The 27,561-nt window shown below is 38.2% G+C and overlaps 1 protein-coding gene across 4 annotated transcripts in view; it reads left to right on the forward strand.

Annotated features, from left to right (window-relative positions):
* Nucleotides 1-27,561, forward strand: part of SNTG1 (syntrophin gamma 1) — a 1,080,379-nt gene that overhangs the window by 898,329 nt on the left and 154,489 nt on the right. For all 4 annotated transcript variants that reach the window (XM_077270476.1, XM_077270477.1, XM_077270479.1 and 1 more), the window contains 2 exons: nt 3,367-3,469; nt 5,960-6,042. In XM_077270476.1, the coding sequence (XP_077126591.1) occupies nt 3,367-3,469; nt 5,960-6,042 (186 nt within the window). The remainder of the gene's footprint in view (nt 1-3,366; nt 3,470-5,959; nt 6,043-27,561) is intronic.

The raw sequence follows: 27,561 nt of genomic DNA on the forward strand, positions 1-27,561 counted from the left end.
TCAGTGCCACGTGTTTCAGTGCCACGTGTTTCAGTGCCACGTGTTTCAGTGCCACGATATTTCAGTGCCACGTATTTCAGTGCCACGTACTATAAATACTATAACTATGTGGTTATACGTGGCACTGAAATATCGTGGCACGTAAATACGTGGCACTTAAGTACGTGGCACTTAAGTACGTGGCACTTAAATACGTGGCACGTAAATACGTGGCACGTAAATACGTGGCACGTAAATACGTGGCACTTAAGTACGTGGCACTTAAGTACGTGGCACTTATATACGTGGCACTTATATACGTGGCACTTATATACGTGGCCACTGAAATATCGTGGCACTTATATACGTATATAAACGTATATTTTAGTGCCACGTATTTCAGGTTAGGGGTAGGGTTAGGGGTAGGGTTTTTTTTTTTTGTTTGTTTTCTTGTGTTTTTCTATAAAAACGCATGCGTCTAAAAACGCATGCGTTTTACCACGTTTACATGCGTTTTTTCACACATGCGTTTTTTTAAAAAACGCATGCAGATAAAAACGCAAGTGTGAAACCAGCCTAAAAGACGCTTTTTATAGCAAAAAAGTTTTTGCGTCTCCACATTTTGAGACCTATAATTTTTCCACATTTTGGTCCACAGAGTCATGTGAGGTCCTGTTTTTTGTGGGACGAGTTGACGTTTTTATTGGTAACATTTTCGGACACGTGACCATTTTTGATCACTTTTTATTCCGATTTTTGTGAGGCAGAAGGACCAAAAACCAGCTATTCATGAATTTCTTTTGGGAGAGGCGTTTATACCGTTCCGCGTTTGGTAAAATTGATAAAGCAGTTTTATTCGTCGGGTCAGTACGATTACAGCGATATCTCATTTATATAATTTTTTTATGTTTTGGCGCTTTTATACGATAAAAACTATTTTATAGAAAAAATAATTATTTTGGTATCGCTTTATTCTCAGGACTATAACTTTTTTATTTTTTTGCTGATGATGCTGTATGGCGGCTCGTTTTTTGCGGGACAAGATGACGTTTTCAGCGGTACCATGGTTATTTATATCCGTCTTTTTGATCGCGTGTTATTCCACTTTTTGTTCGGCGGTATGGTAATAAAGCGTTGTTTTTTGCCTCGTTTTTTTTTTTTTTTTCTTACGGTGTTTACTGAAGGGGTTAACTAGTGGGGCAGTTTTATAGGTTGGGTCGTTACGGACGCGGCGATACTAAATATGTGTACTTTTATTGTTTTTTTTATTTTATTTAGATAAAGAAATGTATTTATGGGAATAATATATATATATTTTTTTCATTATTTTGGAATATTTTTTTTTTTTTTTTTTACACATTTGGAAAAAATTTTTTTTAACTTTTTTACTTTGCCCCAGGGGGGGACAATACAGATCGGTGATCTGCCAGTTTGCATAGCACTCTGACAGATCACCGATCTGAGGAAAGTGCAGGCTGCTTCACAGTGCCTGCTCTAAGCAGGCGTCTGTGAAGCCACCTCCCTCCCTGCAGGACCCGGATCCGCGGCCATCTTGGATCCGGGTCTGGGAGCTGCAGGGAGGGAGGTAAGACCCTCGCAGCAACGCGATCACATCGCGTTGCTGCGGGGGGCTCAGGGAAGCCCGCAGGGAGCCCCCTCCCTGCGCGATGCTTCCCTGCACCGCCGGCACATCGCGATCATGTTTGATCGCGGTGTGCCGGGGGTTAATGTGCCGGGGGCGGTCCGTGACCGCTCCTGGCACATAGTGCCGGATGTCAGCTGTGATAATCAGCTGACACCCGGCCGCGATCGGCGGCGCTCCCCCCGTGAGCGCCGCTGATCGCGTATGACGTACTATCCCGTCGGCGGTCATACGGGCCCACCCCACCTCGACGGGATAGTACGTCAGATGTCAGGAAGGGGTTAAGGAGTATATAGAGCTTTGTGAAAAACGGCAACTTTTCGGCTCATTAACAATTGAGCCTTTATCAAGCAACAGCATACTGGATAACAATGATTTAAATAGGTTCAACTTTGTTAGTATACACTTATATATTTAGCATATCAATCAATTAGTGAAGAAAATAGTAGACAAGTAGTACATAAAAACTGAATGTACCTATATAAATCACTGCTATCCATTATGTTTTGCTTCATATGACTATTTTTCACATGGGTAACTAATAAACGGCTACTTTTTTGTGTCTAAATTATTTATTTGCCACTTTATTTGAATTATTACATAGTACCTATTAATAAGTTATGGCTTCACCAACTTTTATATTTGACTTGTGTTGCTTGTTTCATTTTTGTCACTATAATGTATCTATCTATCCATTTATCATCTATCTATCTATCTATCTATCTATCTATCTATCTATCTGTCATGTACACACTTTTAAGCATGTAATATGGGGCGTGACTGCAGAAATTAATTTATCTTCTCTCACTCAATCTTGCACTCAACCTCTGTTACAGACTGACAAGTGAGTGTGAATCACACCATGACACAATACATACATCCTGGATAAACAACATATTACCATCACTCTTCAAAGACATGAGGTAATAAGTCCCCAAATCATACACTGCTGTCTGACAGTCAAAAGTCCACAGTCTTTGAAAGTCTATGGATTCTTTAGAGCACACATGGAGCAAACCTAAAGGTTTAGGCTTTGATATAAAAGAAGTGTATCCAAGAAAAGGTATGATGAGAGAAAAATTGACACAAAATTAACACAATTAACACACAAATAATTTATAAATTAAAAATGGAGAAATAACATAAATAACTAAATGTTATCATCTAAAGTTATTCTTCTTTATCACTAAGGATAGGAGAAAGGGTTTACTGATCACATCCAGCTCAGACTGATCCCCACATGTGAACACTTTTCCATTGTGAAGCCCATCTTTTATATGTCTGGTCCTGGGTTCAATTTTCTCAGACAACCTATTGTATTATTGAAATCGTAGGTCTGCCACTGTATCCTGATAATAAATATATTGTTTCTTTAACCCCTTCCCTATAGTAAATAGGAGATGTCCAGCCTGGCCACAAAGGACTGCTTGCCCAAGCTTTGAAATTCAGGCTCTCTATTTCGAGGTGTCAGGAATGACACTCTGTAGTCCCAGTGATGTCCCCATTGGTTCTAAGTTCCTGTAATAAGAGTGCATAGGCATAATGGTCCTTTGTGTAGGGTCAATCATAGCATACTTAATTTAGTGTTATTTTACTAATGTTATAATTTCCCTTAATCTATCTATCTATCTATCTATCTATCTATCTATCTATCTTTTCAATTAAATGACCATAATTCTGCATTTAACATGAATATGTAAATAACTAATGATAGAATATTATTAAATCAATCCCTTTTTTTATAGGTGCAAGTTTTGCGAAATGCCGGAGAGGAGGTTACTTTAACTGTTTCATTTTTAAAAAGGGCACCTGCTTTCCTTAAGTTACCGCTGAACGAAGATTGTACTTGTAAGTGCTTTTAGCATTCTCATCTTTTGACATCTATTAGGACAGTATATAAATACTTTGTAACCTTTCTCCAGGTGCAAATGTATCCACCATCATGCTAAATTATGCAAAAAATGAAGTATATTTTGTCAGATTTGTCAGAGGATGATATGAGGTGAGTCAGAAAAATACAGGAGAAAGACATGAAGAAAGAAAATGATTAACAAGAGGAAGAAAAGACATAGCATAGGGGATTTATAAAGAGTCTGATAAGTGTGAAAGACGTGATCAAGATGAAGGAAAGAGGTTGTAACATGAGAAAGGACCTAATGAAGGAGTAGTTCCTGTCACTGGGACTGGGATTGGGTGTTATAGCTGCCATTAATTCGAGAAGTGCCTGTCAGATACAATATAATGTATGTTACATAGCTCATAGTTTAAGAGATAACCATAGATTGGCGCCCATAAGCCATTTTAGGATTTCCTACAAAAAGTCAGGTGAGAAAATCTTTTCAAAGAATATGTAATTTAAATGGTCTCCATTTACCAACACATTTCTCCACGGTGACTGCCAGTAGGAAAATAGGACCAGTAAATTACAATATCTAACACTGATCAGTGTTGTAAGTTATATCACTGAAGGGGACAACCTTTTTGATATTTTTGGGGAAAAAAATCTAGCAATTTGTAAATGTTGGAAGCAAAAAAAGATTCAGTTTAGCCCATCATTTGCTCTAGTTATCTGAGCCATTTGACTCACATACAACATGTTCTCTTTTCCTTTTGTAATATTATTAAATTTTCATTATTTGTAAGTGTATAATACTATGACATTTCTAAAAATTACCAAAACTAAACTGTTCTCTCAGAAAGGTTATTAGACTGATGCTTGTTTGCAAAATAAGGGATAGTGATATTCAGATATTCAACAAAATGAAGATGTATTGAAGCACACATTTAAATAATTGAATTCAGGTGTTTCATTTAGTCTTATGGCTCAGGTCTACAAAATCCAGCCCCAATCATGCAGCTTGTTTGTAGTATATTTGTGAAAAAATGGACCATTCTAAACAGTCCACTGAATTTGAGAATGGCACTGTGATAGGCTGAAAATGTGATGCTAAAGTAATCGGTCAGTGTCAACGAGTGCTGGGATGCAAAATGCATAAAGTAATCAAAGCTATGCTGACTCACTAACTGCCTTGCATGGTTCAAATCCTCCTTTGATATTAACATCATACTCCCCTGGATAAAGCTATATGCGAAACGTGCATCGGGGTATCCTGCTACATTACAGGTAATATGCTTTGGCATACACTATGCACTTTTATTTTTTGATTCCTCTGTCTTCATGAATAGAGCACTTTTGCACTTTTTTAAGGAACTCATGACAGAACATAATACTTTGCTTAGCATATAGGAACGCCTTTACTTCCCCATGCCTTCACCATCTTTGTAATCTTGTAGTCCCATCTACTATTAGGAAGTTTTAAATGTAACTCCGTGTATTTATTATACATACTGTTTTTTTGGGTCTCATACATATTATTTTTTGTGAAAATAATAAATATATATATTAGTTTTTCTTTCGGCACCTTGGCACTTTCCTCAATTTGTAGCATTTTACCTTTAAAATGTGGCATCCATTTGCACATACCGTTCCCATGTATTTATCTGCCTTGATTTTTAAGAAATGATTTTAATTTGTATACATTAATAAAAATCTAATTTTTACGGCATACAGCTTCATTTTTTCTGTTTTGGATGCTTTGTCTTCAAGAAGCTGCCGCTCTACTAGGCAATTATATATTTCGATGTGTTTATCAGTACAAATTGTTTGCATGTCTATATGTAAAACTTACATCATCAAGCACAATACCAAGCATTGGATTCAGTGGTGTACAGCACAAGCACACCACCACTCCATCTAGACCAATGAAAATGGGTCATGTGGAGTAATGAATTATGTTTCTTTAACTGGCAGTCTGTTGGATAAGCCTGGCTTTGGTGAATGCCATGGAAACATTTCATGCTTTACTGATTTATGCCAGGTGAAAAGGTTAGTGAAGGAAGAATGCTTTGGAGATGTTTCTTAAGTGTTGACCTAAGCCCCCTTTTTCAAGTGACTGAAAATCTTAATGCTTTGGTCTATGAAAACATTTTGGAAAATTATATGCTTCGAACCTTGTGGGAAGAGTTTAAGAAAGGCCTTTTTCTGTTCTAGCGTGACTGTACCCCAGTTCATCAAGCAAGGTCCCTGCATGCATGTTTGAGGGAATTTGGTATAAAATACCAATTACCTTCCAGATTAAGTACAACAGAGATTGTGATCCAGGTCCTCTTCTCTAATACAGTTTATGAGAATGAGTTTATATACAATCTATAATGAGTTTATAGAATGATGCTGTAGGTGCAATGTAATGTATAGGTGTCCCAATGTTCTAATATAGGTATTTCAAGTAAAGTAAACTATATTGTAAATTGTTACTTTAGTCTATGTTCTTTTAATAGGTGCACCAAGTGACCAAAGCAGTGGCACCTCATCCCCTTTGTGTGACAGTGGTTTGCATCTAAATTATCATCCCAACAACACGGTATGATTTTTATCATTATTTGTCTAGATACGGTATTTTCAAGTGTTTTAAGTAGAGATGAGTGGATCATTCTGTGAAGAGTCAACATGAATTTTCTGAAGATTACAAGTTCACATTAATTTGAATACTCTGCAATTCGGCTTGCGAAAATCACAAAAAGAATTCCGATTGCCATTTAACATACTGCAGTAAGTGGGATAATCAAATCAGACAAGGACACGGGGGGCTTCACCATGATGCCCTACAGCTATCATATCACATATTCTATCCCAGCCAATCAAGGAGGGGCTACCCTGACCAGTATACAAAATAAGGGGGGGGTGGGACAAGTAGCACTATTTTATGCTAATACAATGTAGGGAGAGCAAGTCAGGGTGCATAGCTTATTCTACATAGGGATTGAAAAATGTCTAATCTTATTGTGGTGTCCTGATTTAGTCCTGAATCACATTGAAAATGGAAATGGTAGCCTAATTTTGTGGATAATAGTTCAAAGATTTAAGTCATAGAGGGGAAGTTCTGAAACTGTATAGCCACTCAGTGTGACTGTAAGTTGATTTATCTGAGATATACTGCAGTAACAGCTCATTAATAACATCCATTCTTATTTTTCACACACAATGACTAAGGAGGGTAATGTTAAGCCCCTCAGTGCTAATAATGCTACTAAACCAAAATCCTGAAACAAAGACTTTTGTATCACAGACCATGTGCTTCCTACACTGTAAGACACGCAAGCTACAATTCTTTTTAAAGCCAAAAGAAAAATCTCCATTATCCAAAAATGTGTTTACAACTGTCTATCTCACAAAGTGTGTGTTTTGTAAAAATGCAAAACAAATTTTGTCTTTTGTACAATTCCTTGTTGTAGTAGTCATATATTAGGCCCATATACGCCACCAAAATACCGCTCTTATTTACCACAAGTTACCACCTGTTCACCCTTAGCCAAATATATTGAGTTCACTTGGACATTAATAAGTCTGTACTTGCAGTAAATAACTTAAAATAGGTTCAATACACTTCTAGGAGAACTCAGAATGGTATACACATATTTTCTGGTCAATTAGAAACTTTTCAGTATTGTGATTTTTGGCAAATTTGTTTGCTGCAAATTAAAGTTTTGGTGAAAATGTTGTAAAGTTGGCATATTTGAATTTTTAAAAGATCCACCCAACTCTATTTTTAACCAGTTGATGAGTATAACTTTAATATGATATAATATAATTATTTTTTGTAAATACATTTTTTATAGTAAATAATAATTATTTTTCACATTTGTTGTCATCCAGATGCATTAACCTAGAATGTGCTTATACAGTATATCTGTTTGAATAATATGAGATGGTAAGAGATTTTCTACCCACCTGTACAAAGAACAGTGACTAGTGACCTGGATGAAGGACCAGTGTCCCCCAAATTGATTAGCTAATTTCTACCTATAATGGAACAAAATAAAAAAGTGAAACAAATTCAAGATGGTTTGTAAGAAAGTAAAAAAAAAAATAAATATGCAGCATTTATGTAAAATAAAATTGCATACACATAATATGTATCACTGCGTCCAAAACAATGAAAACTATAAAACTAATGTTATTTATTCCAGTAAGTTTTATATCATGTTGACAAAAACAAAATTAAAAAGATATCAATAAGTTGTATGTCAAAAATTAAATTACATCAAGGGAAACGTCAACTTGTTCTGTAAAAATCAAACCTTCAAATGACTCTTGTCGGTGAAAAAATTAAATAGTTACAGCTCTCAGAATGTTAACGAAAACACGATTTTTAAAGAAAAATCATTTTTGGTGTGCAAAAGTAGCAAAACATAATAATAATTATAATAATAATAATAATCGCCTATAGTGCATGGTGAATGAACAAAAGAAAACTATTCTTGAACTGATGTTTATTTGTTCAATGTGACTCCTAAAATTATACTAAGGCTTAATTCACAATTTATCCTCTGCTCTCCACTGCCCAGTTTTGTTAGGGTTTCCAAGTGTAACCCCCAAAAGGTAACAAAGACAAAACTCCCAATAGAGCCACTGTAATGAGGCAGATGTAGTCACTTCGGACTCCGTCTGGCCTCTGTTGCTGTAGTGCTCAAATTTGTACTCATTTTTAGGGCACAAGAGTATTGTTGGCCTCAGTTGTGAGCATGCCTGAATGACAGACACCCCCAGAACAAAGGCCAGATGAAGTCCAAAGTGACATCTGCCTCACCATAGTGAGAGTTCCATTGGAGATTTCATCTGCATCACATTTTTGGGGTATTTACACTGAAACCCTGACAAAAGTGCTAAGTAGATAGCATAAGATAGATTTAAACCTATCCTTAAAAAAAACAATTTAAAATGCTATATATCCCACAATATTACTAATAAATACTTAAACTAATCCCGCAAAAAAAAAATTCACCACTCAGGTTCATTATCTGTCAATGGATATGTAGGGTGTTTCCAGATTACGGTAGGATAAAGGCTCTGGAAAAGTGACACTGATTCATCAAACACTAAATAAAATCTAGTGAAATCTTAGCCCCAAAGTGGGAATTAGCATCCACATGTATACCTTTGTTATAGTAGGGAAAGCCCACTTAGTAAGTTATGGGGTGAGTGTTTTGAAAAGCATAAACTAACAATGTATAAGCACTAAGCTACCATAGTTTAAATTTTCCAGGAAAAAGCATGGAGTGGGTTGCAAAGTGAAAACATTTATGTGGCCAAAATAGTCATAGAAGGCACAGATGAATTCATGACATGTGAATTCTAAAATGGCGTCACTTTCAGGGGGTTTATGCTGTTCTGGCACCTTAGTGACTCTGCAAATGTCACCCCCAAACTATTGAAGCAAAATTTGTGTTTAGGATAAATTGCATAACAAATTGTGGGCTTTATTTTTATCTGTTACCCTTGTGTAAATGAAAAATGTGAAGCTAATATATTTTAGATGTAAAAAAGAAATATTTTATTTTCATGGCCCATTTCTTTGAGTTAACTTGTGGATTAAACATGCTAGTGACACACCTTAATAAATTCCTTGTGAGGCTTAGTTTCCAAAATAAGGTCACTTGTGGTGTTTTCTGTCTTTTGGGGCATGTCAGGGTAACTGCAAATGCAACATGGGGTCCAAATTTTCCCTCCAAAAATTAAATAGCGCTCTTTGCCTTCTAAGTCCTTCCACATGCTCAAACAGAAATTTTTGACCACATTTGAGGTTTCCGTACATTCTGAAGAAATTCACAAATTATTGGGTCCAATTCTCCTGTTATCCCTTGTGAAAATTACAATTTTAGTGTTAAACAACATCTTACTGGAATATGTTTTTTTTTTACTTCACATCTAAATGTAAAAAAAGTTTTGTGACGCACCTGTGGGTTAAAAATGCTTAGCACACCTGTAGTTGAATTTCCTGAATGGAATAGTTTCTAAGATGGAGTCATTTGTTCTGTTACCTCGGGGGTTGTGCAACTGTGACATGCCTGGCTTTCACAATCTATTCCAGACAAATTGTACTCCAAAAATTAAATAGTGCTCTTTAATTTTCAAGTCCTATCAGGTACCCAAACATTAGCTTTTGACTAGTTATTTAAAATTGCTGAGTTTGGGATAAATTGTGTGATTAATTTTGGTCCCAATTTCCCCTTTCACTCTTTGTGAATAGAAATGAAATTTTGATCTAAAACATGTGATTGAAAAAAAACCTTAATTTTTTATTTTCACATCCAAATTTTATAAAGTTCTGTGAAGCAACTATGGATAGAAAATGGTCAACACACGTAAATAAATTCCTGCAGGATCTAGTTTTCATGTCAGCGTAACTTGTGGGCAGTTTATGCTATTTTGTCACCTCAGTGACAAATCAAATAGCACTTCTTCCATTATGAGCCCTTGAGTGTGCCCAAATAAAGGATTTTGATCAATTGTGGGATACAACCACATTCGTGAGACATTGCATAATACATTGTGGCATCCATTTTCTTCTATTACCCCTTGTGAAAATTTAAAAATGGGCAACCAAAGCAATATTTTAGTGGAAAAAAAGTAATTTATCATTTTTTTCATTCCACTTTGCCTCTATTCCTGTAAAGTACCTGAAGGGTTAACAATTTCCCTGATAACAGTTTAGAATAATTTGAGAGGTTCCATTTTCAAAATGATATCCCTTATGGTGTGTTTCTAATATTTAGTTCCCTAAAAGTCCCTTCAAACCTGAATAAGCCTATAAAAATAAGATTTGTAAATTGAAAAAAAAAAAATTGCTACTAAATTTTAACCTTCTGATATCATAAAAAAATAAAGATATAAGGTATTTTTTGAAATTTATGCTGATATAAAGTAGATATATCGGTAGTGTTATTTGTTAACTCTTTTGTGTGGTATAGATGTCTGGCTTAAGGACGTAAGCATTGTAAGTTTGAAAACTGCTAACTTTTCTCCATCTTTATCAAATTTCAGATACAGTGGGGTAAAATAATTATTTGATAAACTGCCAATTTTGTAAGTTTTCCCACCTACAAAAATTGGGGAGGTCTCTAATTTTACCATAAGTACATTTCAACTGGGAGAGACACAATCTACGAAAAAAAATCCAGAAAGTCACATTGTATGATTTTTACATAATTAATTTGCATTTTATTGCATTAAATAAGTATTTGATACAATAGAAAAACAGAAGTTAATATTTGGTACAGAAACCTTTGTTTGCAATACAGAGGTCAGACGTTACCTGTAGTTTTTGACCAAGTTTGCACACACTGCAGCTGGGATTTTTGCCCACTCTTCCATACAGATCTTGACCAGATCTGACAGGTTTCAGGGCTATCATTGGGCAACATTGAGTTTCAGCTCCTTCTAAAGATTTTCTATTGAGTTCAGGACTGGAGACTGGCTAGGTCATTCCAGGACCTTGAAATGCTTCTTACAGAGCCACTCCCTAGTTGCCCTGGCTGTTTATTATTAACTACCCATCTTCAATGCTTTTATTGAGGGAAGGAGGTTGTTGGCCAAAATTTTGCAATACATGACCCCATCCATCCTCCCTTCAATATGATGCAGTCATCATTTCCTCTATGCAGAAAAGCACCCCCAAAGTATGATGTTTCTCCCACCATGCTTCACGGTTGGGGCTGTGTTCTTGGGGTTGAACTCATCCTTCTTCTTCCTCCAAAAATGGCAAGTAGAGTTGATACCAAAAAGATCTATTTTGGTCTCAGCTGACCGCATGACCTTATCCCATGCTTGATCTGGATCATCCAGATTGTCATTGGCGAACTTAAAATGGGCCTGGACATGTTCTGGCATGAGCAGGGGGACATTGCATGCTCTGCAGGATTTTAATCCATGACAAAATAGTGTGTTACTAATGGTAATTTTTGAGACTGTTATCTTGTATTTCTTCCATTTTTGAATAATTGCGCTAACAATTGGTGCCTTCTCACAAAGCTTCTTGACTATTGTCCTGTAGCCCATCCCAACATTGTGCAGGTCTACAATTTTGTCCCTAGCATCCTTAGACATCTCTTTGGTCTTGGCCACTGTGAGATTGGAGTGTGATTGTCACGGGAGTACTGGGTAGACTAAGGCTGGTTACCCGGGCCCCTGCGATATCCCTCAGGCTAGGGAAACCCTGTCTGACCCTTTCCCAGAAGTTACACTAAAGGTGTGCATGTCTGGGCCACCAGGCCTGACCCTGTCTCCTGTTTCAGCCCTAAGCTGAAACCACCACCCGCCACCCAGTGAAGAGACCACACACCAATCCCCACAGAAAGCACAGACAGGGAAAACTGAAAAATGCACCAGGCCGCAGACACACAGGAATACACTATAATGTGCATAGGGCAAAACAAATACAAATATAGGAAGAAGGAATATGACAAGGATAATACACCGCCAGGTACGATATTCCTAGAACAAGACCACCACTCCAGACTGGAATCGCTAGGCACAAAGCACAAGCTATAATCGGCGACGCCCAAAGTCCAGCACGACTATTTAAAGGCCGTGGGCGTGACCCAGCCTCCAACTAAATTACCAGCTAGATTAACCCCGAGCAAGCTGGATAAAGTATAGCCGACGCCACTGAGCGTGTAGTGGACGTATGTGGAATTACCGCTGTCTGTCGGACGCCCTAGTGTGAACAGCGTCCAACATGACAGTGATTGATTGAGTGTGTAGACAGGTGTGTTTTTTGCCAGTAACAAGTTCAAACAGGTGTAATTAATACAAGTAATGAGTGCAGGAGGGTTTCTTAAAGGAAAACTAAAAGGTCTGTGATAGCCAGAATTCTTGCTGGTTGATAGGTGATCAAATACTTATTTCATGCACTAAAATATAATTAAATTATATAAAAATCATGCAATGTCATTTTCTGGTTGTTATCTTCAAATTCTGACTCTAACAGTTGAAATGTACCTATGATAAAAAGCAAAGAACTCTCCATTCTTTGTAGGTGGGAAAACTTGCAAAATGTGTATTAAATATATATTTTCCACACTGTATATACAGAAAAAAATATCAGTATGGTTTGCATAAGTTTGCTGCTTACAATAAATACAATGTATCATGAAAAAAACTATTTCTGAATCACTTGGATATTTAGAAGCATGCCAGATACTGTATATTACCTTACCACGTAAACTGACACGTGTTAGATTTTAAAAATGGAGTTTGGTCATTTAGATCAAAGTTTGCTCCATCACTAAATGGTTAACAAAAAGCATTCACATAACCAAAAGGTTATATACTAAGCATTATTATTATCATTTATTTAATATTTATTTGATCGCATTTATAATTTTTTCTGTTTCATCTTGTCTTTACTTAAATTGATTAAAGTCCTTATGGAAGTATGTTTCATCACTGGCTTCCTATGTTTATGTGAACATTTATGTCTGGCTATGTGAGCAGCTTATCGAAGATTTATATAAAAATGTTAAAAATTGAGAGTGGTTGATACCATTTAATGGCTAACTAAAAAGATGGTAAGAAATAGCAGGCTTTCGAGACTACTCAGGTCTCTTCATGAGTTTTAGAAGCTACTATTTGTTACTATCTTTTTAGTTAGCCATTAAAGAGTATGTATCACTGAGGACTCTCAAATTTTAATAGTTTTCAATTAAAAACATGGTACAAAGATATATTTTTACTGTAATAAAGATTTATAGACATCGAGAGGAAAGAGTGTGTAGGAGAACAATGGCTTTATGGTAACTAGGCCCAATCAAGATGTTGCAGTCCCACTCAACAGGCCCAATGGTTTCCTTATGAGGACACTAACCTAAGGGATGGCATAAAATGGAACTGACAATAAGAAGAATAACTCTGGAGCATACACTGTTATACTAACAGTTGAAATTCTGTCTAGAGAGCAACACCAAGAGTATTCATAAACACATGTACATTTTATTGTTATAGTGCAGATTTTAATGATGATTTACATGATCCTTAAGGTAAAGTTAGTGGTTAGGTTTAATTGGAATTATTTTAGCAACAGCAAAAGTAATAATAAACAGACAATATAAACTAAAATAAAAAAGCAAAGGTCTCTGTCAATGGACCATATTATTGCTTTATTTATTAGATTATTCTTGCATTTATTTTTATGCTAAAATACCATTTAGACATTTGTGTTTTGTTGAGATATTCATTACGTCTTTCTTTGAAATGTCAACACTTATCGCTTAAAATATATCTTATTTTATTTTATTTGCTTGTCAGTGTATAATGAGCATCCTTGACTATAGAACAAGTAGCACAGCTTTGCCTCAAAATTGTTTTCAGTTGCTATGGAGACATGGAAAAAAATGCTTTGAAAATTGATGTTTTCTTTGCTGCTCAAATATATCAATAAGCATGTTGATTTGCCTCATACACATATACAATGGGAATTTTTTTATACATTCCTAATACACAGTTACTACCGCAAATACAATTGATTGATATATGCTGTTTTAGTCATTGTACTGTATATTAGGAAATTATTGATTTAGTTGGAGCTGAAGAAGAAACTGACATTTACTTAGTCAATGTGACTATATATCAAGCGGTTCTTGATATTCACCTTCCACTGCAAAAGCTGACATTAAATATGCCATGTAAGGAGTGTACACTAAGAAGAGCTGGATATTGGTTATCTAGTATATTATGGTCTAGGCATGAGGGGTTCCCAAGCAATTGAGTGTTTAGGCATTGGACTTCCCAAGTGATTGGGGGTCTAAGCATTGGGCTTCCCATGCAATTGAGTGTTTAGGTGTGAAGATTGGCACCAGAAAGATTATGCAGAATCCAACCACTGCCACCACATGTGACAAACCTTCACCTTGCCAGATGTCACTATTACGTCTGAGGTATCACAAGGTACGGTCTTCATACTTGCACCCACGTGACGTTCTGCACCTTATGGGGACATGTAAGGTCAACTACACACAGTCTTACACAGACACCCTTTGTGCACATGGGACAAGAGAGGCATGGGCTGTGAGAGGATGTGGGCTACGCAGTCCCTCTGATCTTTCACTTCTCTCCACACGATATGTTATCTTAACTAGTGATGAGCAAATACATTCAGCATTGTTTGTTACTTGCACTAATAGTACAGTATTCGGGCTATTCGTTACTCGGCGAGTAATAGCTTTTTGCCTCGGAATATTTGAGTGACCCACCCAGCATGTTTAGCAAGTGCAATGCAAGTGTCAAGCATTTTTCAGGTAAGTACAATCTTATTTTTTACACTTAGCATCTGCTTTACATCCGAATTCAGTGCGATTGCTATCCAATTGCAATGGGATTTTAAAATGAGCTTTTGCATAGAGAGATGCTCTGTCATTTACACATTGTTTTCAAAGGCAATATTCTTCAAAACACATACATATATATGCCACATACTGTAAAATCACAGCAAAATTGTACTGTAAAATTTCCCACCGCATTCATGCTGACATCAGAAAGGCAAAGTGAGTTCATTGACTGTGGACTCCCGGGAACTTTCTTATGGCATTGTAAGCATCAAAACTTTCCCACGCTTGCGATGCCATCAGACAGGTAATAGAAGTTCACAGGGAGACACTGTGCAGTGGTAGCAGACACTGCTCAGTGTCTCTACTGGCTGACAAGCTGTATGGTCGCATCATGCAACCATGCAGCCTGCCATCTATATGTAGCTGATGTTGTTTGATTTTTAACTCTTTTGCAGAAGACAAGTTGCAGAAGTTGTTTGAATGGACGAGGCTGTAAGTATGGTTTAATTAAGATTGATTAAAGGAGTCTGTGTTATTCTTTCAATTAAAGGACTTTTCTCTGGATGTGTTTTTATATGATATGACTATGGGGTTCATAATGGTGGCATTTTATTGACACCTCTCCATTACTAACCTCGGGGATTGATGTCACCTGATAATACAAAGGTGACATCAACCCCCAACTATCACCCCACTTGCCACCGCTACAGGACAAGTGGGAAGAGCAACACGAAGTGCTAGAATTGGTACATCTTATAGATGCACATTTTCTTGTTTTCTGGAGCAGCTGAGGGCTGATGTTTTTAGCCAGGGGGGCAGTATTAATGGCCCCTTCCTAGGCTATTAATGTCAGTCCACAGCTGTCTGCCTAGCCTTTCCTGGTTATAGGGGACTATATGTCATTTTTTGGGGGGTCCCCCATTTTAATAGCCAGTGAAGGCTAAGTATACAGTTGTGAGCTGATATTAATAGCCTGGGAAGCTCCCTGGGTATTACCGCTTTCCCAGGCTATAAACATCAGCCCCCAGCCTTCGGCTTTCCCTCTGCTGGTTAAGAAAAGTACGCTGGAGCCCACACAATTTTTTTCTGAAAAATTATCTTTTAATAAATAAATACATGTACAGAAAGCTTTACACACTGTACTAATTGTATTTGTCACTGACATATGTATATCTATTATATGTGTATATACTGTATGTAATCCATCTATTCTATGCTGTCTGCTCCTGCTGTGATTTTAAAGTACACGGCTGCAAAATTGCCAGCTTTTCTTAGATAGGTGTTATATATACAATTATATATGTGTGTGTCACTGACATCTATATATCCATCTATGCTATGTGTATATATCTATTCTATTTATTCAATTCTAACCTGTCACGCTGTGATTTTACTGTACGTGGTAGATGAATTGCCGGCTTTTCATTTTTCAAAAACTCCAAAACCTAAGATGAGTCATAACTCCTTAATGGACGGTCCTAGGGAGGTGGTTTTAGCATCAACGGATCTGGTGGTGCCCATGTTATGCACTGAGACTAAACATGGCTTTGCTACTTTGCTCCTACTAGCTATTCTATGTACCTCCTCACCTTTGGGTGCTAGAACAAATCAAGACCCCGGAAGGCTTTTGACTTGTTCTAGAGATTTCAAAAATGAAACCAGTGTTTGGGTATGACGTGCGATAAGTCCATATTCTCATTATGAAACCCTAGCTGTCTGAACAAAGCAGTTAAACATCATGGGCTCCACAGAAGGTCTTCCTCTAGGAGCTTGGATACTAGCTAGTGTGGTTGGACCATCTGCTGAGCCAGGCATCCTGTTACAGCTGTACATTATTTCAGGAGGATTGTAATCCACCCATACTTCCCATTAGGCATTGAGCTTTCCAAGCAATGGATGGTCTAGGCACTGGGCATGAAAGTGGGGATTACATTGCATGTAAAGTGGAGATCCTGGCTATGTGTGTAGATTTGTGCTGTGAGGGCCTTACACTTATGCAGGCCGCACGTAACCAATATTGTGGGTTTATCAGGACTAGAGTTTTCACTGTTTAATGAGGAAAACCACCATTCAAAAATAAACTCTTTACTGAATGGTAAATTGGTAAGGGTTATATACAAGGTATATTGAGGGCAAAGTATTGTGAACATTTCCTTTTACAGTATAAAACATTTTTCACACAATATACTTCTTCTGTAACATACTCCAGGACTTTCTAAGCACAATGTTTTTCCCTACTTTACCACCACCCAGCTTTAATGCTACAATACTGATTAACAAGTCTCCTTTACTTCAGTATGTACGCATCCTATTACATCCACTACTGACACACTGGATATCCAGCTCAGGACCATTAACTAGTCCCAATCTCTCAGTCCTGTTAAGGCCTGCTATCTTCTGCATTACAAGCTCAAGATCTCGTGGCTAAGCATCCACTCCTAGGATCCGACTCTGGAAGATCACTCTGTCTCTTCTTTGCTTTTCCTCAGGATCTCACTATTCCTCTTTCTTTATACTCCACGCACTCTGAGTCACACTCCAATGCTTCACTTTGCACTCAAGACCCCATCTGCCTACCTAACAGAAGCAGTCACACTCCATAGCACTAGCCTCTTACACTATGGGCTAGACCCAATCACTATTTCTTAGCCTATAGTCAACTATCTACATTATTTCATAACATCATACCTTGCACTATGTCTTACATTACTATACACTGATGTACAATAACAAATTGTATTGTGGTACCGTGTTAGCCAGAAAAATCGATGTGAATACTTTTCTGCCCAATGATGACAGAAGTATTCTAGGAGTGATACCTTTATTGGCTAACCAGAAAATATGTTTGCAAGCTTTCAGAGCACAGTGGCTCCTTCTTCAGGCAAGATTACAAACATGCGCTGGTACTGCCCGTGTACTGATCAGATCATCCTGAGAGAAGTTATCCCATTTATTAGATATTGGAATAAATCTTGCAGGGATGCAGAGGGGTGGAGATTGCTAAGCCCACCCAGCTACAGGGAGAGGGACACAGCAGGGTTAAGAGCTGGGACACTTGGAGAGTGGGTCAGAACAGAGGAAGATGACTAACTAAGGAACTAAGGAACAGGGCATATGCCAGCCAGAGGGGAGCAAGCACACGCTTTCTGGGGGCTGCCCGGCAACTAAGTCTTGGACCTGCGGAACGCTGAGCCCCCCGGCTTCCACAAGCGACCTTCAACCTGGTAAATTGACCGCCAGCTTTATACCTCTAAGCCTTGTCTTATGATTGTTATATTTTACTCTGACTGTAACTCTTGATATATTTTGACTGTATATTTCTTGTAATTACCTAGTGCGCCCTTAAGGTAATTAAATCATAAATTAATTTTGGGCTGATCCTTTTACTCTGATTGCAAATTTTAGAATACCCAGCGTGGGTAACAGGGCAGTCTCCCCGGCGGCCATTTGCTCTAGGTGCAGTTCCCTTACTGACCTGAGAGACAAAGGGGGCGCCGGAGAGCTGTGCCTGTGTAGTGACGTCATGGATTGGTGACGTGGGAGCAACTGGGCTTCCTTCACAGATTTTTGTACTCTTGCCTGAAGAAGGAGCCACTGTGCTCTGAAAGCTTGCAAACATTTTTCTGGTTAGCCAATAAAGGTATCACTCCTAGAATACTTCTGTCATCATTGGGCAGAAAAGTATTCACATTGATTACTATACACTATAACAAAGCTTATTACACTCTATAGCACAATAGATTACAGTTCCTACAATACAATATGTACAAAAGACTCAAGTCATTAATGACATTAGAACATATAGCGCGATTGGTGTCTTCAGGGGTAGGAACGCAACAGTAATTGTTCACCACCCCTACAATAGAATTCTATTAGCCTTCTCCCTGTCGTCATCACTGACACTGACATTGAGAGCAGTAGCAGAGAACACTTGAAATGCACATACACGTTCACAATTGACAATAGATTGAGTTTGAGTAGAATTTCCTGAAGTTTGTACTTCCACTTGAATTTGAACACTTTAAGATTCGATTTGTGATTCACCCAGCAAAAATCTTGCCCAACACCATCGCTAATATTGTTTTTCATGATTGTACTCACTTCCTAGCAATTTGTAGTAAGAAGATGCTGAACTGCGACTGCATTGGCAGCCTCCCTTGCTTTCCCACAACAAAATGTATTCATTGCTGAGAAGGGGGACAATAGATAACAAAAAATATTTATCATTTACATTTTTTATTTTTTTTTCATGTCAATATCCACACTGTAGGTCTTTTATCTTTACTGAAAAACTCCCAAAGTCTTTCAGTTTTAATTCTGCCCACTAAGCCACATAATAGTCTCACGCCTTTTCTGTATAGATCACATATCAGCAGTCTTCTCGTTTCAGTTCATTGCAATGAATGGTAACATACAATATGTATAGATATTTAATTATCCAAACTTCTTAAAAGGTAATTTCACAGCTTCTTTCATCCTCTTCCCTGCATTTAGAAAACTTTCAAATAAAGGCCAATGAACATCTTCAGTCTATTGTTTCCTATGGTGACAAATTGTAAAGCATATTGCTGAATGCTGTTAACATTGGCTTACAGAAAAGTGTACTCTGTAATATTCATGTACAGAAAAATGGAAAAAAATGATATACTGAAAATAAAAGCATAGCAATAGGACTATTTATCAATGTGATTTAATGAGCAAATATCATTGTAATGTGTTTCCTTTAAATTATCCAATAAAATATTATTAGTAGAGATGAACAGATTGATTAACGGAGGATCATGTTGAGTCTTATTTCTAAAAATTCGCAGTTACAAGCAAATTCGAACATTCTCAGATTTGATTTGTGGTTCTCAAAAAATAAACTTGTCTAGCACCATTTCATTGAAACATCAGAGAGCATTCAAACGTCAATGTGCATTACTGTACCGGCTTCCCCACAAAGCTCTCCAGCTATAACATCATACGGATCATACCTTTAACAGTAATGGTCAGTATCTGGGCCATCACAGATCAGCAGTTTCTGGTGGAGCACAGTTTGTATGGCAGAGTCATGTTCCATCTCCTGAGTCATTGGGAAAGTCTCTTTATTCTGTGGAGTGTAAGCATTTATGGTCAGCAAGGTTCACTCTCTCCTGTAGAGTGCAAGCTCTTATTGCCAGAGGGGTCCTCTCTCTCTCTTACCTGTAAAGTTTAAGCTCTTATAGTCAGTGGGGTCCTCTCTTTTTCATCTATGAAATGTAAGAACTTATGGCCAGCAATATTCTTGCTCTCTCTCTCCTCTTCCCCACATAAATTTTGTGATCACTTACAAGCTTCCCAGTATTGAAATTCAAATTTGTTTGTTATTAATGAAATGTTTGAAGAAAATTTGGTGAAATCGGGGAATTCGAATTTCAAAAGATCTGCACTTCTCTAATTATTAGGTCCTTTACTAAATACATAACTAGGTGTAAGATAAATATCTGACCTTATCTGATAAAGCTTCACAGCAATTACATATTATTATAGAGATATGGGAAGCTTTAAAGATAAACTAAACTTTCCTATTGATTTTTCAAATCCTGCACGAACTTGAAATGCCTCTAGATTGGTAGGAGCCTGAGACCCCCATGAATTGTACAAAAAAGCCTCAAGAAGTTGGCCGGTTCAGCAGACAGGTGCACATAGCTCCTGTGTAAGCAAGCACACAGACCATTGTACATTTGTTTGCACACTCAGACAGTAGCTATATGTGTCTGCTGAGTTGTGCACTCTTTGGGGGTCTATTGCTCAATGGAAGGTGTGCGAGTCTCAGGACCAGGACTCCAACCTATCTGCACTCAATTATAGAGTCTGCTAAACATAAAAATCAAAATGAAAGTTTAGTTACTTTTGAACTTGCCATTTAATATATCTCATGCAATAGAAAATGACAAATTATAGTTTTCTACATCATGGTATGAAATACATGAAAAGTCACATTGGGCTATGGGATATAGAATAGCATGTCAATCAGAAATGGTAAGCTCGTAGAGCAAGCCTAAAAGATGTGCTCATATTGTACTAACTCCTATGTCAGGGCACTTTTTGTTGTATTGGTCTTGTTTTGAATAGAAATGACACATCTTTCATTGCTGTTGATAGTCATGTGCAGTGAAGCAAAATAACGGAAGATGTGTGTATTTAGCAGAGTTTGGGAGAGAGTGTAGCTAAAAGATAAGCTGCTTGGAAATGCTTCTGGAAAGGGAATAGGAAGGCAAGTTGTTCTATCATGAAGAAAGATTATCGTAGAAAATAAGACATACAGTGTATGATATGGTAATCCTGAAAACAAGTTCAGAATGAAATAGATATTAGCAGTAATTCAGACATTTCTGTAATTTCAATTTAAATATTGTAGTATCTGCCCATATTGTTTTAGGCCTACACTGAACAGTATTTTATGTAAGCCTAATAGTAATAATGTTTGTTATTTCTAAAGCGCCAACATATTCCACAGCACTTTCTTTTTCAATGGAGACTTGTACAAACAGCAGAGTAAACAAATTCAACAAATACCAAGAGGAGTGAGGGACCTGCTTTCAAGCTTGCAATCTATCAGGAAATAGGGGAGACACGAAAGATAAATGGTAAAATGTGCTTGTCATACATGATTCAGCCAGCAATATTATAAATAGGGTATTCCAATAACAGAGCATGAGTTGGTCACCAGCCAGTATTTGTACAAGTACAGATACAGAGAGCTATGAAATGAATGGATGCTGTGTAAACAGATGCAATGAAGAATCAGATTTGGAAGAAAAATGTTTAAGGGCAAAACAGGAATAGTTACATAAGAGAGATGAGGCAATAGGCTAGCCTGAAGAAATACATTTTTAGGAAACGCTTAAATCTGTGGATATTGTGAATATTGATGAGCAAACCCATGGGTGTTTGGGTTTGCCAAAGTTCTCATGTTCGTGGTGCCATCAGAAAGGTCCTGAGAGTTCACAATTCCTTTACCTCTAACGGTGGTCACGCTAACATCAGTTAGGTTCATTAGCTGTGAACTCCCTGGACCTTTTTGATGGCACTGCAAGCATGAGAACTTTCTCAAGCTCGTGGTGACATCAGACAGGTTATAGGAGTTCACCACAAAACACTGGGCTGTGGTAGCAGATGCTGCTCAGTTTCTTTGCTGGATGACACTCTGTATGATCGCATCATGCAACCATGCAGCCTGCCATCTAGATGTAGCAGAGCTAGACCCATTGCAGGACAAATGGATTATCTTCTCTGAGGAACGATGAGGAATAATGTTGTTTGTTATTTTAACTCTCTTGCAAGAGAAAAATGCATCACTGGAATGGGTGATGCAGTAAGTATGGTTTAATTAAGAATTATTAAAGGAGTCCGTGTCATTCTTTCAATTAAAGAACTTTATTCTGTGTTTTTATACAATATGACTATAGATGCCTCTCCATTACTAACCTCTGGGCTTGGTGTCACCTGACAATACAAAGGTGACATCAACCCCTCAACTATCACTGGACACTGCTACTGGGCAAGTGGGAAGAGTGAGTCTAAATGCCAGAATTGGTGCATCTTATAGATGCACCTTTTCTGGGGTGACTGAGAGCTGATGTTTTTAGCCTGGGGGGCTAATATTTATGGTCCCGTCCTAGGCTATTAATATCAGCCAGCAGCTGTCTGTATAGCCTTTGCTGTTTATTAATTATATGGGGACCCTACATTATTTTTTGTGGGTTACCCTTTTTAATAGCCAGTAAAGGCTAAGTATACAGTTGTGAGCTGATAGTAATAGCCTGGGAAACACCATAGGTATTACCCCCAGCCCTCGGCTTTCCATCTGCTGCTTTGTAAAATTACTTGAGAAACCAAGCAATTTTTTACAGAAAAATAGTCTTTTAATAATGAAATACATGTACAGTAAGCTGCACACGCACTGTACTACTTGTATATGTCACTGACATCTATATATCTATTTATTCTTTGTGTATATATATTGTTAATAATCCATCTATTTTATCCTGTCGTCTCCTGCTTTGATTTTACTTTATGTGGCTGCTGAATTGCCGACTTTTCTTCTATCTAATATATATACATATACTGTATATATTTGTTCTATCTATCTATCTATCTATCTATCTATATATGTCTATCAATTATTTAATTTAAAATACTTAAGTGACAACACAATTATTTTCCCACACTTCTCCCGAATGTTACAGGCTATTTCCGATTTTAAGAAAAACTGCTCATGTTTCAAAACAAGAATCTGAATGTGCCATATTCGTTCCGAATTTATGTTTGGTGATTGTTTTCTGAACATATTCACTCATCTCTACTGATAATAAATTTCAGTCACGGAGCATATTTACACATTTCCCCCACAGAAGCTGTAACAAATTTCACCCACAGAGTATGTTTTCACAATTCCCCCACAGAAACTGATAACAAATTTCATCCACAGAGCATGTTTTCACATTTCTTCTACAGAAGCTGCTAACAAATTTCACCCAAACAGTATATTTTCACATTTCCCCCACAGAAGCTGAGAACAAATTTCACCCACAGAGCAATTTTCCACTTTTTACCCACAGAATCTGATATCAAATTTTACCCACAAAGCATGTTCCCACATTTCCCCCACAGAAGCTTAAGTGAGACCTGCGGTGATATAATTAAGATTACCACCGGTCATTGCAGCCACGTTTTCATGCTCAGCTGGTGAGAGATTGCATAACTGATATGACCACTCACCAAACCATCCGGATGATGGTTGGACATGGGCATTAATGGATTATAAGTGGAAACATGAGTAAAACTTTGTTTCTTCATTTTAAAGGGAACCTGTCACCTGAATTTGGCAGGACCAGTTTTGGGTCATATGGGCGAGGTTTTGGGGTGTTTGATTCACCCTTTCCTTACCCGCTGGCTGCATGCTGGCCGCATTTGCATGCTGGCCGCGTTGTTGCACACCACCAAGCCAGGCTTGACATTCATCAGCACAAACCACTCATCTGTCTGCTATATGATCTCAGTCCACAGCTCCTGTGCATTGTGGGGTTTTCCCCCCAAATAGATGAGTTTCAGAACAGCCTACTGTTATTTCCTCCTGGCTGTGCTGAAGTTGGTGGTACAGGTCTTACTGTGACTGAATGAGGAGGTGGTGGAGGAAGCGGAGAAGGAAAAAATGTGAACAAATAAACTTCCAGAAATCCTCGGTGGTAGTAGGACATAGGCTACAATGCCTTCTGACTCTGTCCCAGTCACCACTACATTTACCCAGTGGGCAGTTTGGGAGATGTTATGACCCTGGCCTTACTTACTGGTCCACATATCGGTGGTTATGTGGACCTTGCCACTGATTGCACCGCGCTGTGCACACTTGACTTGGTCTGCAATATGTTTGTGCAGGTCAGGGATGGCCCACCTGGAAAAATAGTGACAGCTGGAACAACGTACTGCAAGAGAGCCACCTCCATCAGTTTTTAAAACTATTTTCACAAGCTGGAATGGCAACATTTCAAAGGCCACCAATTTGAAAATGCTATCATTCAGTACCATGGCTCATGGGTGGCCAAGAGGGTATCTCCTCTTTCTCTTGAGGGTTTGGGGGATGGAAATCTGAACACTTCCATGAGATGGTGTGGAGATTCTCAGTGACAGTGGTGGCAGTGATGCTATCACATCCACTCTTTGTGGGGAGGCAGATGGCCCTGTTGATTGTGAGCTTGAGGAAGAGGCTGAGATCACAGCAGAAGAGAGAGCTGGAGGAGGCTCAAATCTGACATGATTTTTAAGGTGTGTGTCCTCCTTTGCATCTCATGCTTGGAATTCAGATGTCTCGTCATACAGGTGGTACTCAGGTTCATAACATTTATGCCTCATTTCAGGGTCTGATAGCACAGTATGCAAACAAAATATCACATGTCACATTTACATTTCCTGTAGAAATGCCATGCCAGTGAGCTCTTTTGAGCTGTCTTTGTTCTGCTGATTGTAGCAGCTCGGTAAGCTATAGCAGCCGATGTACTGTCTAGGGGCTGCCTCCTCTGCCTTTGCACCCTTATTCCCTCTTCTTCTGTGCTGCTGTAGCAGTGTGGTCACTTCCTCTTCCTCTAAACTGCGCATGTCACTATGATGGCCTCCATGTGGGTTCTAGAACTTCATTATCTCTCGCATCATCTTCCACCTATTCCTCAACCCTGCCCTTCTTGCTGGTCTGCACACTGCAGAAAGACATTGCATTTGACAACTGAGTTTTGTCATCATCTGATATATGACATGTCATGTGGTGTGCACAAGCTCTCACAAGTATTCGTCCTTCAGCATAACAATTTGTTCGGCAACAGTGCACTGAGTCTTTTTCACATCTGGGACAGGGTCAGGTGGATGGTTACGGAACTACAGCCTGCGAAGTCATCAAAAATCAGAAAAGACTGCTGCATGACTTTGGGGCTCAGACTGTTTTTACTGATTTGCTAGGGGTTAGGTGGGAGCCGGATGTCCAGTATTCTGAGGTGACAACTTTGCACTTTCTGCAGTGGACCAGGTCGATAATAATGCGAAGGAACAGGAGCAACTTTTCAACATCTTGTGCCCTCACCATTTGTGCAGCAGTATTCGGGCCTATAAAAGGATGCATAATGCCCTGTCACTTGTTACACCACAGGAGGGTGTTGTATTTGGGCATATAGTAGGTACAGAATGACCACATCCTCTGACTGCATCATTTATACCACCATCACCAACAGCTACATCAGCATCACCTCAGACACGTCCATATCCCCTATTTGATGCTCTCCTCATTTTTCAAAGTGCTTTTTCTAAACACTGCTCACAAAGAGAAGAAGAGCAGATTTATTTATTTATTTGTAACATTACTAGAAAGCACACAGCAGTTCTGAAAAATTATTTCTTTGGCCATAAATGTATTTATTTCGCAGACTACTAAAAAAAACACACTGGTCTAAAAAAATTATTTATTTGCTCTAGAAATGGCAACAAGACAGCCAATACATTTATTTCCAATTACTAGAAAACACACTGGCTTAAAAGTACAGTACTCACATAGGCAGGGAAGGCAGAGTGGAGGGGAAGAATACATACAGCTGCTTGAAAGCACATTACTCTCTCAGGCAGAGGATGCAGAGTACACATAGCAGTTTTGGTACAGTACTCCCACAGATTTAGGTTGCAGAGTACATGAAGCATCTTTTTTTGTAGAGTGTGCAATCTGTCACTCACTCCAGCTGTGTCCTATTCCTACACTAATGACAGCAGAATGGTGGTGGCACCAGTGGTCTTATACAGGCCAGGTCATTTGCTGTGCTGGCCAATAACAGCTATGTCAATAGTTGGCATGGCTTTGATGGCTTCAGAAGTGCCAGGGAAGGAAATATGTGAGTCAAATATAATCCCAAGACAGCAGTCATGCTGGTAGGGAGTAATGGTAGAACCACACATGGAAATGGCAATAAACTTAGATCTGTTTGCAGCTGAATGTGATTGTAATGCTCCCTGTGTATCAAAGTCTGAATTCTGCAAATGTTCCCAAATTTCCAAATAAACAAAAGTACAATCATGCATTCTGTTAACCTCCACATATCATCTCCTTAAGGATATTATCACATGATATGATCTTCTGAAATTCCATTAAAAACATATTGTAATTTAAAAATAATTGCAAGTATGCAGTGGTTTTATAATGATGTAAAAAAACTGCAGATTTGCAGCACAGATACATTTTGTTAGTGTACATTATGGTATTTCATAAAGGAGAATCATGAAGGCCATGGAAGCAAACTTAATGCCAGCTTCTCTGTATGATTCTATCATAATACTAAATTACAGTGGGTACGGAAAGTTTCAGACCCTTTTACATTTTTCACTCTTTGTGTCATTGCAGCCACTTGGTAAATTTAAAAAAGTTCATTTGTTTTCAAATTAATGTACACTCTGTACCCCATCTTGACTGAAAAAAAGAGAAATGTAGACATTTTTGCAAATTTAATAAAAAAGAAAAACTGAAATATCACATGGTCATAAGTATTCAGACCCTTTGCTCAGACACTCATATGCTGTACATTTCCTTGTGATCCTCCTTGAGATGGTTCTACTCCTTCAATGGAGGCCAGCTGTGTTTAATTAAACTGATAGGACTTGATTTGGAAAGGAATACACCTGTCTATATAAGACCTCACAGCTCAAAGAGCATGTCAGACCAAAAGAGAATCATGAGATCAAAGCAACTGGCCAAGGAGCTCATGGACAGAATTGTGGCAAGGTACAGATCTGGCCAAGGTTACAACAGAATTTCTGCAGTATCAAGGTTTCTAAGAGGACAGTGGCCTCCATAGTCCTTAAAAGGAAGAAGTTTGGGACCACCAGAAGTCTTCCTACATCTGGCCATCCAGCCAAACTGAGCAAACATGGGAGAAGAGCCTTGGTGAGAGAGCTAAAGAAGAACCCCAAGATCACTGTAGCTGAGCTCCAGAGATGCAGTAGGGAGATGGGAGAAGGTTCCACAAAGTCAACCTTGGGCCTTTATGGCAGAGTGGCCAGACAGAAGCCTCTCCTCAGTGCAAGACATATGAAAGCCCACATAGAGTTTGCGAAAAAAACACATGAAAGATTTCCAGATTATGAGAAATAAAATTATCTGGTCTGATGAGATGAAGATAGACCTTTTTCAGTGATAATTCTAAGTGGTATAAGTGAAGAAAACCAGGCACTGCTCAACACCTGCTCAATACAATCCCAGCAGTGAAACATGGTGGTGGTAGCATCAT

This window comes from Ranitomeya variabilis, chromosome 6 (assembly GCF_051348905.1).
Source record: "Ranitomeya variabilis isolate aRanVar5 chromosome 6, aRanVar5.hap1, whole genome shotgun sequence".
Lineage (NCBI taxonomy): Eukaryota > Metazoa > Chordata > Amphibia > Anura > Dendrobatidae > Ranitomeya > Ranitomeya variabilis.